Raw genomic sequence first — 14,994 nt, forward strand, 5'->3', positions numbered from 1 at the left:
CGAGGCGATGAAGCCGCGTGAGGCGTGGCGGTCGAAGAGGACGATGAGGATGACGCAGCAGGTGTGGTAGCCGCAGGCCTGCTCGTCGAGCTCGAGTGAGAGGTTCGCCTCTGCTGACCACTCGCCGCTGCTGCTGCTTCTCCTGCACCTGGCGCCCCCAGCTCCTTCACGACCCCGGTCTGCACCACCCCTGACCCTGTAGCATAGACGAGCAGTCGATCCGCGTAGCTCTGCAGTTCCGGCAAAGGGATGACTAGCCTGAAATCATTAAGCAGCAAGAACTGCAGCTCGAGCTGGTTGAGTTCGTGCACCGGCAGACCGCCCACCTTGGCGTAGCGAGAATTGGTGTAGAAGACGTCGCTGAAGAACTTGGACGCTACAGTCACGCCTGCGATGACGAGACGGTGGATGTTGTACGAGTCGACGGCGAAACCTTTCATGCCCGGGTGTACATGTGAGCCCGGCGCGGATGCAGAGGAGGAGGACATCGACTCGTCGTCATCTCCGTTGACCGCTCCTGACCTCGCTATTTCCTCGTGCAGGGCTCCGCTTGGCGTAGTCAGAGGAGCGGCGGCGCCGCCAGACATCATTGGCGCCACGCTGCCGCTGGACCCGTCCTCTGACCCTTGTGCAACCCTGCTCATCCGGTCGAGGTAGACGATCAAGCTGAGGAAGACGTCATTCGTCGTCGGACAGTACTTCAGGATACGCAGCAGGTAGCTCTCGATGGTGATGCTAGGCACGTTACGAGCGTGGAAGCAGAGGGTGCTGCTCGGTTGGCCCAATGCACCCATGGCTGCCGTTGTGACCCCCTGGGGATGATGCACTGCTGCTGCTCCAGACGATGAAGATGCCTCGTCGCCGTCTTGCCCCGCTGCAGATGTATCACCTTTCGACTTCGAGCCCGACCTCCGTCCCCTCTCGTCTTGCGTAGCAGATGGCGGGCGAATGGCATCGTTGGTTGTGGCAATCTGGTGGAGGAGCACGGCGAGGACTCGCAGGAGGTCTGGAGAAGGGTATGTGGCTAGGTCGACGTGCGGCAGGGGCTTGGCGCCTTTGCTCTCGGAGGATGGCGGAGGGACGAGCATGGATGGCGAGGATGGTCGCGCTGGTCGTTGTCGGGATGATGACGACGATGCCGATAGAGATGACGATGATGAGGGGATGGTTGATGTGGTGGCTGCAGCGCCGGATGGCGAGGATGTTGAGCCCGATGCTGACCCCCTTGCCGCGTGCGCTCTCGCTGTCTCCTCCTGCTCGTAGGGTATCCTTGAGCCGCCAGAGCTGGCTCTGCGCGACTTGCTACCTCGTGTTCCCCTCTCCGGTGTCACAGCGAGCTCTTCTCTCTGATGCGTGTTCGCAGCAGCTGATGGCGATGATGAGGCGCGGACTGACGACGACGACGATGACGACGACGCTGCTACGTGTGGCGGCTGTGTAGATGCCGGTGCGGGTGCCGGTGCTGGAGCCAAAGTCGATGTCTCTGCGCTCATGGTCGTAGGCGCAGCGCGGGTCTGGCTGTGTCTACGTGGCCAGTCTGAGAAGGCGGCAGCAGCACTGGCACTAGCGTTGTAGCTCGCCTGGTGGTAGAGGTCGCGCTGGATCTTGAGCAAGTCTGTATGCTGCGTGCTTGGCGAGAAGTGCGCTAGGGATGGATATGCGCCGACGCCGCTCGAGCTGCCTCCGTGTTGCGAAGGCGGACTGGTGTCGAGAGATGACGAAGAGGATGAGTTGTTGGGTCTATAGTTGGATGACGATGACGATGAGCCGTATGAGCTCGACGTGGATGATGGTGAAGCGGCGGATGTGGGGGCGGCTGCTGTGTGGTGTTGGGCAAGAGGTCGTGCTGCGTAGGCGTAGGCTGCGTCTGTGGAGGCGCTGTGGTCCGGATGGGGACTGCCTGGCATGGTCTGCGTAGGGGAAATCGTCGTCGTTCACTGGAGGTCTCGGGATCTCGTTTGTCGTCTCGGGCGCTTTGTAAAGGATGTAAGACAACGAGTGCGGCCCGCGCTGTGATGATCGCTCAGCGCAGATGCGAATGGCGAGCTGATGGTCTACCAGTAGTAGTGGCGACGAGTAGCCGCTCTCAACGACGACAGTTGATCGTCCCCCTGACGACTGCGTCGTCTTCTATGTCTACGTCGTGATGGTGGCCACCCGCAAGAAGATGATGAATGAAGGGAAGGTGGGGAATGCAAAGCCAGAGAAAGCTGCTCAGTCGCCCTCCGCCCGGGCGGACGACGGCGAGGCGTCAGACAAAGTTGGGCTCGTGCTCGTTGTCGAAGCCACATCAAGCACACGTGGCTTGCCCTTGCCATCTCGCTTTCAGTCCCATCGCGAAGAGTGATAGCGGCAACAAGTGGCGATGGGGGCTGGTACAGTCCTCGTGTGACGTGTCTGATGCTCTTCTGCCTGACAATGACACTTTGATGGGCTTGCTTGCTACCGTGCGGTCCTCGGCCCCTCCGTCGGTGGGCATCGCGGCGCATTTGCAGACGCAGGCGGGCACGGACAGGGGCGGCGCGAGCGTCACGGTCGAGCAGTTGCCTGTAGGCTGAGCGATGCTAGCCAGTAACAGCGGTGGACGATGTGAGATCGCTGACAGCTGGCTGACAATGAGATTCACACCTAGTCCTCAGCCTCGTGACCGCCACTTCCATTGATCAAGGACGTGCTTGGTTGCTGGCTCCCTTTCTTGCCACTCGAGGCCAGTCTGCGAGCTGGGCAACGCTGATGATTGCCGCCAATCGCATCGACAGGTTGGGAACAGAAAAACATGGGAAGAGCAGCGATGCTGATGCACCCGATAAAGTGCTGGATACTCGTCTAAAGATGAAGTCGTGCCACGCTTCTTCGTGACCTTTGGACCATATGCGCTTAGGGTTTGCTGTAATTGAACGCCCACCGCCAAGCGGCCAATGAACACAGGCAGGCATACCGTAGCGCTGACGGGATTGACCATAGCTGAGCCTCGTGTAGACTAGAACGGACAGGTTGCCTGCAAAGCTACCGCTCGGCACGATAGACGAAGGTGAAAGATGGCGACGGTAACGTCACGTCACGCAATCAGCTCAAGACATAGCAGAGGAGTTGCACGGGCGTGGCGAGCATGGACCGCACTTACGTAGCATCTAACCATTCTGAGCAGCCGCAATCCCCCTCTCAGTAGCATCTCTGTTACTCTTCGCTCTGCAGACCTTTGTAGATCAGCATTGATCTTGCATTGCGAGTGAGAAGGACATATGTGCCCTGCTGAGCAAACAAGAGCCCGGGTCCCAGCGCAAATGCTGCGATCCACGTTCAAGCATCCAATGCATCTACTGAGTGTCACAAAGAGGTGCTCGAAGTGCGTCTTGGACACATTCGACAAGCCACATCCTGACCCACTGCTACGAAAGAGCGTCACGGTGAGACAGCTCCCGCTCCTCGTCGTCGCCTTTGTGAAGCCGTTCCGGCTCCGGTCCGCCCTGCCAACTCGTCGCCCGTGCGCTGAGTTAATCTCAGCTTTCAATCCATCCGTTCTCTCCAGTTCTAACAGGTTGTGAGCCTTGATTGCGCTACCACTGCGCTACTCAGCTGCATACACGCTTGTTACGAATACCTCTTTCCCCATCTGTTAGTCAGATACAAGCCTTTTGTCCCCCAGCGTCTGTCGCACCAAGTGCTGAGCAGAACCGTTGCGTCTGTCGCACGGCACCGTGTTGTCGGTCACACGGTGGCGTTAGTCGCCCTCCTCAGCCCCTCTCGAGTGGTTATTGCAGGTGCCAACTGGACCTCAACACACTCTTTCTCGTAGTTTCCAGCCACACTTGAGCAAGAAGAGGCTTAGTGTCGCAATCATGTCTTCTGATCAATCCATTGGCACGGCCGCCACGGCCAGAGTCAACACGCCTTTCATCACCTACAACGGCCTTGACCCTATCAAGAAGGCCGTCCTCGACAAGATCCCAGTCGGCTGTCTTCGTGACAAGACTGATGGCGAAGTCTCTCGCGCCATGACCTTTGCCAACAAGGTTCCCAAGCTCGAAGTGCACAACAATGGGACCACAACCTTCCACTCTTGGGTCAAGATGATGGAACCCACCCTTCGCATCTTCGCACGCAACAGAGCAGAAGGGATCATCAAGGACACCGCTGAAGGGAGCGTCGAGGCTTACCAGCGCTACTTCGGATACCCTTGGACCCCTCGCGATGGATACGACAAGGCGGAGCTCCTTGAATACAGCTTGGCCAAGGATCAGCGCGAACAGGATGACATCCAGATTGGTAACATCATCATCGCCACACTCGACCGCAAGGTGATCCTCTCTATCCTTGATGGATCCCCCGAAGCAGGCAGTGGCAAGGCACTTTGGAAGAAGATTCACGCACGCTTCCTCGCTAAAGGCCCCGGCGCTCGCACCATGGTCAACACCGCGCTCATCACGTACAACTCCACCAATAAGTCTGTCGAGACAATCATCAACGAACTTCGAGCGATCTTCGAGCACTGGTTGATGACCGTGGGCACCGAGATCGACGAGCAAGACAAGGTGTCACACCTACTCCGTGTCCTTCCACCCCACCTCAGCCACTTCGTTGCTATTGTGGGAGACCAACTTCAGAGGGACGGCACAGTCACCTTCGACGACGTGGCGCGACGTGCGCTCTACCAAGACCAGATGAGGCTCAACCAAGAGCAGCAGATGCAATGGCGCAACGCCATCCCAGCCATGGATACTGGCAACCAAGTCCCCCGACTTGCTATTGGGTACTCTGCCCAGAACTCCCAACTCGTACCGACTGTAACGGATTGCCTACCCGCCCTAAGTATCGTATTGTGACTCGTACAAGACTCTACCCGTAGCCGCGTATAACTAACACACAAAAGCAACACAAAACAGACTCATAGCTATCCGACCCGTATCACGTGCCCAGCTTCGTACGACCAGATCTCTGAAAACTATAAAACATCTTCCCAGTAGCTCTTTTGTCTCTTAACTTCTTTGATTCCTTCCCATCACTTCAATTCCATCTTCTTGGTCTCCTCCTTGTACGTCCCCCGTGCACGACGTGTCCCTTCTTCCTCCTCTACCCGGATTGATCACCCGTGGTACGTATCATCTGCTGGACAGACTGACAACCGTTGCCTTCTCTTACCCATTGAACGTGTAGGTCTGGCTCCGTAACAGGCCCTGGACCCGTGCCCCTCGCATTCATATTAATCTGTATTAGGGATCTCTTGATTGCGCATACCGTATCTTGAGTGACGGATTCTAACCGGACCGGTGCCCTTTACAATTTGGCTCCCAACGAGGGGCCCACACGTTTCAATTGGCGGGTACAGAGTCGTACAACGGTGACCTATAGGCTAGCTAGCAAGAGTGAGGTACCCCAGGCGCGCAAGACAAGCGCCTATCAGTTTTCAAGCAGCGCACAACAGTAGCGCGTTCAAGTAGTCATCTGCGCACAATAAGTAGCGCGTTCCAGTGGTGCACAAGAGCACGCACATCAAGTTTGGCATAAGACGTATAGCGCAGCCCCAGGTTGATATAAGACGCCAGAGAGCGCATTCGTTTAACGTAAGACGCAGGAGCGCAGTTCAGTTTGAGATAAGACGCAAGTGCGCACTCCTTTGGTTATCCTTGACCCCAACTGGGCAAGAAGACGGATTAGCTACCCGTAGTTTCAAGTTTCCGTACAGTCCGACGTAACAGGACCAGACACGTAGTCAGTGGTGCAAGAAGGGACGCCTGAGCACACTATACGGCCCGCGCCAACACAACAGAGCGCACATCAAGAGTTTCAAGTTTACCCGTTCAAGATGAACACACCCGGAAGAGCGAGAGAGCCTTCCACGGAGCCCGGACGTCGTTCCCCCTCCGTACCAGTTACTGCACGTGAAGGACGTGTAGCAGAAGATACAGCTGCCACGGTCCCTGTCGACGCGCAGTCCAGCGCAGAGGAGTTGCTTCAAGTCGTACGAGACCAAGCTTCCCAGATTGCGCGTCTCAAGGAGGACAACCTCAAGCAGGCAGATGAGTTCCTTACCCGCCTCAACGCATTTGAAGAGCGGATGCAAGCGTCAATGGCAGCCCGGGATGTACGTGACATCCCCGCCGCACACACGCCCAGAGATCAAGGACGTTTCGCCACCCCTGCGCCAAGAATGGACGCAGAAGAAGACGCATCAGACTATGCGCAGTATCCAAGAAGTCAAGGAGATTTTACACGCCTCAAGGCAACAGACTTGCCTACCTTCCATGGCATTCCGGATAAGGACACAGGCGACATTGATGACTGGATTGAGCGTATTGGAGCCATATACGACTATTCAGGCACAGCAGAGAGCAAGCTCCTTGCCCTTTTCCCACTCATCCTCAAGGACAATGCGCTCACTTGGTTCATCGGATTACGAGAGAAGCGTGCAGAGCTACGTACATGGTCAGACTGGCAAGACGCTCTACGCAGCAGGTTCAGACCGCCCAACTTCAGAGAGCGTACAACATTGGCCCTCACACGCAGACGGCTACGCGACAATGAGTCGTTTGACAACTTCTTTGAGGAGCGCCTAGCCCTTATCAACAAGAAGTATGGACGAGACGCAACGGACACTATCCGTATTGAGGAGATCTTAGACGGACTCCCATCGGATTATGTGCCGCTCATTCTGGCGTCTATGGGCAATCACAGAGATGATATTGAGCATCTGAGACGTACAATGGTCAACCTGGAGAATGGATTGCGTGCGTCTAGACGCGCATTCCTCAACCGGCAAGATCAACGTCAGGCAGGTAACAGACCCAACAGCGCACAAGGTCCCAACAATCAGCACACAGAAGGCGCCGGCGCGCGCAACAGACCGCAGCAACAGACTGCCAACTATGGACAGCAGGAGCGTCCCATGAACAACACGTATGTTCCACAGCAGCCTCAGAGACTGGCCTTACCCGCTCCTCTGCAGAACAGTGGCGCACCCCCAGGTGCCTGTTTCAAATGTGGACGGACAGGTCATTGGAGCAGAGATTGCCGTGCGCAAGGCCAGAACAGAGCCCAATCCGCACCTGCACCACGCAACAACGTACAGTCAAACTTTGCAGGCGTCAACAAGATTCCTCTGAGGAGGAACCGTTGGGTAGAAGCCCAAGACGCAGATGCCAATCTGGTATCCACACGCAGTAGATGCGCAACAGAGGCAACACCAGCCCAGGCGCCCACAGAGACACACATAGACCAACACACAGCAGACACGCAGCTGAGCAACCCATTGCAGCACACACCTGCGTATGCAGACGCATTTTTGGACGGTCACCTCAAACACGCAGTATGCATTGATAGTGGATCCGCAATTTCTTTGATGGACAGTACATTCCTTAGGCGCAACTTCCCCAAGGCGCATGTAGAGCATTGCTCAAGTTTCTCTGCCACTGGCATAGTATCAGGTTCACACATCACATCAAGCGCAGAGCTACCCGTCAGATTTTCAGCGGGCAACACAGAGGCCACCATCACTATCTGCTTCTACCTTTTGCCGCTCAACAACACGAAGATCATTATTGGCAATGATACGCTTTCTCCACATGGAGCACTCATCGACTTGCAAGACAGACGCCTTACCTTTATGCGCCATCCAGACATGGTCATACCCCTGACATGTACGCAGAAGGATCCAGAGCTGGAACCTTTGATGGGCGCACCGGGAAAGGTACGCGTCAAAGAGGTCTACACGGTCAGGCCATGCAGCATTGCACGTATTCCAGTCACCATTGAGCATTACACAGGACGTTCCAACACGCTTCTATGTCAACCAGACATGCGTTTCAGAGACGGTCGCACAACAGGATGCATGGCACGCACATTGGTTCCCACACACGCAGAGTGTCACTACGTTCAATTCATCAACACGGATATGGCACCCATCCTGCTCAACCCAGCTGAAGTCCTTGGACACGCCATCGGTTGCGTACAGGAGCAGCAGACTGTTGAGTCTCTACTCACTGATCAACACGTAAACCACCCGTCTTTTAGAGACGCCATGGCCCAAGCGGATATCAACCCAGACTTGAGTACAGAACAACGTACAGAGATTGAGCGCATTCTCACAGACAACAGCAACGCATTTGCACACGGACAACGTATCATTGGAAGCACAGATTGGGTCAAGCTATCACTTGACACAGGCGACGCCTTACCCATCTCCCAGCCGCCGTATCACGCAAGTCCATCTGGACGCAAGGTCATTGAAGAGACCGTACAAGAGCTAGAATCACTAGGCATCATTGAAGATTCAGACTCCCCGTGGGCTTCACCCGTCGTATTGGTTAAGCAAGGGGACAAGGTCCGCTTTTGCGTAGATTACAGACGACTTAACACGGTTACCAAGATGGATCAGTATCCAATCCCACGCCCAGACGACATCTTAAACGCATTCTCAGGCAAGAAGTGGTTCTCATCCTTTGACGCAAACAAGGGTTTTCACCAGATTGAATGCGCAACAGAAGACGACAGAGACAAGCTTGCATTCCGTACGCATCTTGGACTCAAGAGGTTCACGCGTATGCCTTTCGGTATCCACAAGGGACCAGGCGTATTTCAACGGCTCACAGACCGCATTCTAGGAGCATGCAAATGGCAACACGCGCTTGTCTACATTGACGACATCATTGTGTACTCAGACACATTTGAGGATCATTGCGCACCCCTTCACAATGTGCTTTCACGTGTGGTCAAGTCAGGTATCACACTCGCGTTCAAGAAGTCACACATTGCACACCAACGTATTCAGGCGCTTGGACACACGGTCAGTGACCTTGGCATTACCACTGCCCCACACAACACAGACGCTATACGACAGTTTCCACGCCCAACAACTGTCAAGGAGGTTCAACGGTTCATTGGTATGGCCGTATACTACAGACGTTTCATCCAAGACTTTGCACGCATTGCAACCCCGCTTTATGCACTCACGCAGAAGGACAATCCATACAACTGGACACAAGAGTGTCAACACGCTTTTGACACACTCAAAGAGAAGCTTTGCACGGCACCAGTACTTGCGCATCCAGACTGGGACAAGCCATTCATTGTACACACAGACGCCTCAACATCCGGACTAGGGGCAGTCCTCTCTCAGAAGGACGGGGATGGACGCGAACATCCTATCTGCTACCTTTCACGTCAACTCAACAGCGCAGAGAAGAACTATTCCGCCACAGAACTCGAATGCTTAGGCGCAGTATGGGCTATCAAGAAGTGGCACGCATACCTGGACGGATGCAAATTCCAGCTGATCACGGATCACAGCGCGCTTCAATGGCTCTTCAAGTTGCGTACAGCCAACCGCAGACTACTTGCATGGCAACTTGAGTTGATCCCGTACAAGGAGGACATGGAGATCATACACAGAGCAGGACGTGTTCACTCCAATGTGGACCCGCTTTCAAGAGCCGCATTACCACTCACAGAGGAGCTTCAACACATTGAAACGTACAACGTACAGGCACAAGAGACGCCTTCAGACCATCACGCACACTACAAGGACGCCTACCAGCAAGACGCATTTTTCAGGAAGATCATCGACGGATTCAGCAGCGGAGAGAATCCACCTCATTTGGCGCATTTCAGTCTGGACAACGGATTGATCTATCGGACGGACAAGCACAACGGATCAAAAGCACTATGTGTACCAGACGCAGAGGGACTGCGCCTAACACTCTTGCACGATGCACATGACGCAATGCTATCCGGACATCTTGGGACAGCCAAGACTCTGGGCAGACTACATGGACTCTACTGGTGGCCATCAATGGCAAAAGACGTTGAAGAGTACGTCCAGTCATGTACGTCTTGTCAGCAGAACAAGTCGGGCAACAGATCCGCACAAGCACTGTTGCGCCCAATCAGTACTCCACCTATCCGCTGGCACACAGTCACAATGGACTTCACAGGACCACTACCCAAGACGTCTAGTGGATACGACATGATCACTGCAGTTATTGACAAGTTCTCAAAGCGCCTTCACTGCTATCCATCACGCTCTACAGACACAGCCCCAGAGATGGCAGACAGATTCTTCAACCACGTTGTCAAGCTACACGGCATCCCACACGTCATCATCTCAGACAGAGACGCAAAGTTCACATCACAGTTTTGGCAGGCGCTATGCGCACATCTAGGCACAAAGACAGCCATGTCAACCGCATTCCATCCACAGACAGACGGACAGACAGAGCGCGCCAACCGTACAATTAAGGAGATGCTCAGGCACTACACATCTGGCAAGAAGCACGCATGGGACAGTCAGCTTCCTGCACTAGAGTTTGCGTACAATGATTCAGTACACGCCAGCACAGGCTATACGCCATTTGAGCTTGACACAGGACGTCATCCACGCACACCACTCAGGCAAAACCCATCAGACACAGCACTACCCGTTTTGACTGAAGACTTCATGGACCAGCTTCAGGTCAGCACCCAGAAGGCGTACGAGTCAATTGAGAAGGCTCAGAACGCGCAAGCAAACGCGTACAATCAAGGCAGGAAGCCAATGCAGTTTAACATCGGAGACTCAGTCCGCATCTCAGCCAAGCACATCAACCCGCCCTGGCTTCCGCGCAATGGATCGCGCAAGCTCCAGCCGAAGTATTATGGACCGTTCAAAATTGTGGATAAGATCTCCGACACAGCGTACACACTTGACTTTCCATCCACGCTCAAGATCCACCCAACAGTCAACGTGGAGTACCTTTTGCCGCACAAGGAATCTCCAAGTCGCTTTTCAGGACGTACGCAAGCACCACCACCACCCATCATCATTGACGGAGAAGAAGAATACGAAGTTGAAGCCATCATTGGAGAGCGCGCACGTCGTGGTAAGACGCAATACTTGGTCAAATGGACAGGCTATCCGGATGAAGACAACACCTGGCTCCCCTTATCCGAGGTCCAAGACACTGAAGCCTACGTCCAATGGTCCGCGCAGCAGCAACATGCGTAGCACGGCTATGAAGACGACACTACCGGACACCAACACGAAGATCACACGCTCAGGTAACACACACAAACGCTTTGCCACATCAGACTTGCCACCCGTCTCTGCCCCCAAGAAGAGAAGGCGGAAGACCGGCCCGGAACACGCCGGAGCACGCCGGATACACCCCTTGACCGCAGCCAATATCCGTTGGCACAACATCCTCAACACCCAACAACGCTTAGACGCACTCATTGAAGCCAACACACGCATTTCCCTAGCCGCAGCAGCATCCGGAACCTGGCGGAACCTTCTGGACCCCTCCGGCGCGCACAGCCACGTACGCAGCCACGGGCGCAGCCACGCCGACACAGCCGCAGCACAGCCGCATCAAGAAGGATATATAAGGGCCCTGGATTGCGAACACATCTTCCCTTCCTATCCATCACTCTCACCCACCATGACCAGCCCCTCACCCGACGCTACCACGCACAACCAACACGCTGCGCTCACCGACCCCACTACACGCACTGGGCAGGACACTCTCAACTCTTTGCTCATTGCCACGGGCTATAAGCCGCTCTCGATTGCGATGCAAGAGACCCCTCAACCCGTCGACCAAGCCGTCCTTGCTGGCCACGCCACCGTACGTGTTGGCGTACCTGTAACTGCTGACCAACCCGTCCAGCAACACGTCAACCAACCTGCTGCCCAAGACAGCCATCAAGACAGCGACTCGCAGAGCGCCTTGCAACACTCAAAGGCTGCCTCCCCTATTCAGGTTGACAGCGACTCTTCGTCCAACGACACGGATGAGGAACGCGTTCCCTCGTACGCCAACGTATGCGACAAACTGCGCGCACAGAACAAGGCACTCAAGAGGAAGCTGAAGGAGCGAGACGAGCTCAACACGCGCCTCCAACAACAGCTGCTCAACGCGCTCCGAGCCCGCACTACCACTCACACGCCACGTGCACCATCTACGTCGACGTCAAGGTCTACCTCCAACACGACGTCCACCACTGCGCGCAAGAGACATGGACCTGAAGCACGCATCAGGAGCATCTGGAAGCACGAGCAGAGAGACGGCCACCTCTCATTCAAAGTCACCTATGCGGATGGTGCCTCAGGCGACGTACGCGTACTTGCAGGCAACCCGGGTCTCCACGAGGCCATTGAGACATATTTCAACACGCCTAAGGCCCACAACAAGAAGCCGGTCATCAACCGAGAGACCTACAACAGGCTCAAGGAAGCTGACTTTGACATCAGGCTTGCACGTCTTATGCTTGGTCTACGCAACAAGTAAGGCGTATACAGCAACATGCAGCGCATAAGTTCTGGGACAGAACTTCAAAGAGAGAGGGGGGTGATTGTAACGGATTGCCTACCCGCCCTAAGTATCGTATTGTGACTCGTACAAGACTCTACCCGTAGCCGCGTATAACTAACACACAAAAGCAACACAAAACAGACTCATAGCTATCCGACCCGTATCACGTGCCCAGCTTCGTACGACCAGATCTCTGAAAACTATAAAACATCTTCCCAGTAGCTCTTTTGTCTCTTAACTTCTTTGATTCCTTCCCATCACTTCAATTCCATCTTCTTGGTCTCCTCCTTGTACGTCCCCCGTGCACGACGTGTCCCTTCTTCCTCCTCTACCCGGATTGATCACCCGTGGTACGTATCATCTGCTGGACAGACTGACAACCGTTGCCTTCTCTTACCCATTGAACGTGTAGGTCCGGCTCCGTAACAGGCCCTGGACCCGTGCCCCTCGCATTCATATTAATCTGTATTAGGGATCTCTTGATTGCGCATACCGTATCTTGAGTGACGGATTCTAACCGGACCGGTGCCCTTTACACGAGTGTCTACGAAGATCTCCCTGACGACACGATCATCGCCATGGCTCTCTCAGCCAGCTCAGGGAATGGCATGGGCCCCAAGATCCCCAACTCTCATGCATTCGTCGTCTCCTACCGACGACCCAACCACCTCTGCTCCGTTGAGGGTCAGACGCAGCCGCTCTCCTCCGTCCTCTCCGGACCAGACGGGGAACAATGGAAGAAGGCGATGAGGGAGGAATGGGAGGCACTCAACAGTCGCCAGACCTTCGAGCCTGTCTCCAAGCTACCCGAAGGCAAGAATCTCGTCGGACACAAGTGGGTACTCGTCGTCAAGTATGACAACGACAGCAAGCCCGTCCGCTGGCGCGCTCGTCTCGTAGCTCAGGGCTTCACCCAGATCAAGGGAGTCGATTGCGGAGAGACTTCTTCTCCCGTAGTCAAATGGACACGCTACGCCTCATCTTCGCGATGGCCGTCCAACTACAGCTCGAGTGGATGCTTCTCGACGTCAAGTCAGCCTACCTCTATGGGAAGAACCAGCACGAGATCTACATGGTCAAGCCCAACGACTTCTACATCAATGATCCCAGCGAGTCCGTCTACCGAGTGCATCGATCACTCTACGGCCTCCGAGGTAGTGGAAGGGAGTGGTACGAGACCTTCGCCGACAAGATCGAAGAACTCGGCTTCAGGAGGACCGCTTACGATCCTTGCATCTTCATTTCCGAGACCACTGACGTTGTCATTGCGATCTACGTCGACGACATCATCGTCCTATCCAAGCAGCGCGACAGGATCGAGAAGACTCGTGACCTCCTTCAGAGCCACTTCATGATGACCGAGTCTCCCTCCAACAGCACCTTTATCGGCCTATGCATCCGCAGGCTCGATGATGGCTCCGGCAGCATCCAGCTTCACCAACGCCCCTACATCGAGGCATCTCTCAAGCGATTCGGACTCGCCGATGCTAACGGCGTACTGTCTCCCATGGAGGCGGGAAAGACGTTCGGCGAACCCAAGGAGGAGGCTACTCCCGAGCAGCGCCACCTCTACCTCAGCATGATTGGAACGCTCTTGTGGATCTCGAACCTCACTCGCCCTGACATCCACCAGGCCGTATCCAGACTGGCCAGGGCATCGGCCAACCCTACCCCAGAGCATTTCGATGCAGCCAAGAAGGTCTTCCGTTACCTCAAGAAGACCATCTCCCTCGCTCTCACCTACGAGCGTCGCGACCTAGGTTTCCCACTCCCATTCGTCTGCTACGGCGACGCCAACTTCGCCAAGACAGGGGACCAATGCAAGAGTACATCTGGCCTCGTCTTCATGCTCGGTGGCAGTTGCATCACCTGGATCTCTCGACTCCAGACTCTCCAAGCGTACTCGACCACGGAGGCAGAGTACATTGTCCTCTCCGAAGGCGCTCGCGAGCTCCTCGGCATAGCCCACCTCCTCAACGATGTCTTCGGAAAGGACACCGTGTCGGCCCCTTACAAGCTCCTATGCGACAATGACAACGCTTCTCGCGCTGCCCACCCAACCAGCGTCCCCAAGCGCACGAAGCACATTGAACTCCGCTTCCACATCATCAAAGAGTTCGTCAAGCAGAACCTCATCACCATCGATCGAGTCTCGAGCGCCGAGAATCTGGCCGACGCCCTCACCAAGCCACTTCGCCCAGCGGCCCTCGAGAATTTTCGTCTCTCAGTCAACCTGCTCCCTATGGGACCAGCTCTCAAGTCGCAGACCTGAACCTCACTTCGCATCGGCTCGGCTAAGCCCAAGTCTCGTGAGTCTCAGGGTCAGCGTCTACGGTGACCCCCAGGGTCAGCGTTGTTCTCGTTCCCATCTCTGTATCCATTACTCTGTTCCATTCTCTCTCTCCTTCCGAACCGCGCGACACCGCGAACTTCGAAGTTCAACTTCGTCGCCAACCCCTAGATCGTCTCTCTGTCTTCTCTACATTGTACTCTTAGAGCGGGCTCGAGATGTTGTGCGAGGGTCAGTCTGTGAAGCCGTTCCGGCTCCGGTCCGCCCTGCCAACTCGTCGCCCGTGCGCTGAGTTAATCTCAGCTTTCAATCCATCCGTTCTCTCCAGTTCTAACAGCCTTCAACGCAGCCACGCGGCAAGGCGCGTCCCGCTCCGAAGAAGCACAGCACAGACCACGGCGAGGACGAGTCGAGTCGAGTCGA

General features: G+C 55.3%; 4 protein-coding genes across 4 annotated transcripts; 3 read left to right on the forward strand and 1 right to left on the reverse strand.

Moving 5' to 3' along the window:
- Positions 1-224: 224 nt before the first annotated feature.
- BDZ90DRAFT_205626 (cyclin-related 2) lies at positions 225-1,031 on the reverse strand (the record flags this gene model as incomplete). The annotated part of the gene is made up of 4 exons (XM_025503945.1): positions 225-433; positions 487-491; positions 613-826; positions 890-1,031. Coding segments are annotated over 4 exons (570 nt in total), but the record flags the coding sequence as incomplete, so codon positions are not given.
- Positions 1,032-3,839: 2,808 nt separating this feature from the next.
- On the forward strand, positions 3,840-4,996 carry BDZ90DRAFT_270074 (hypothetical protein; the record flags this gene model as incomplete). Its single annotated transcript, XM_025508744.1, has 1 exon — positions 3,840-4,996. The coding sequence occupies one exon, from the start codon at positions 3,840-3,842 to the stop codon at positions 4,821-4,823; it is 984 nt and encodes a 327-aa protein (XP_025363370.1). The 3' UTR covers positions 4,824-4,996.
- A 3,078-nt stretch (positions 4,997-8,074) lies between these two features.
- Positions 8,075-8,326, forward strand: BDZ90DRAFT_209607 (hypothetical protein; the record flags this gene model as incomplete). Its single annotated transcript, XM_025504050.1, has 1 exon — positions 8,075-8,326. A coding segment is annotated over one exon (252 nt), but the record flags the coding sequence as incomplete, so codon positions are not given.
- A 3,081-nt stretch (positions 8,327-11,407) lies between these two features.
- On the forward strand, positions 11,408-12,530 carry BDZ90DRAFT_230769 (hypothetical protein; the record flags this gene model as incomplete). The annotated part of the gene is made up of 1 exon (XM_025505595.1): positions 11,408-12,530. A coding segment is annotated over one exon (850 nt), but the record flags the coding sequence as incomplete, so codon positions are not given.
- Positions 12,531-14,994: the final 2,464 nt, after the last annotated feature.

This window comes from Jaminaea rosea (genome assembly GCF_003144245.1).
Source record: "Jaminaea rosea strain MCA 5214 unplaced genomic scaffold BDZ90scaffold_3, whole genome shotgun sequence".
NCBI lineage: Eukaryota > Fungi > Basidiomycota > Exobasidiomycetes > Microstromatales > Jaminaea > Jaminaea rosea.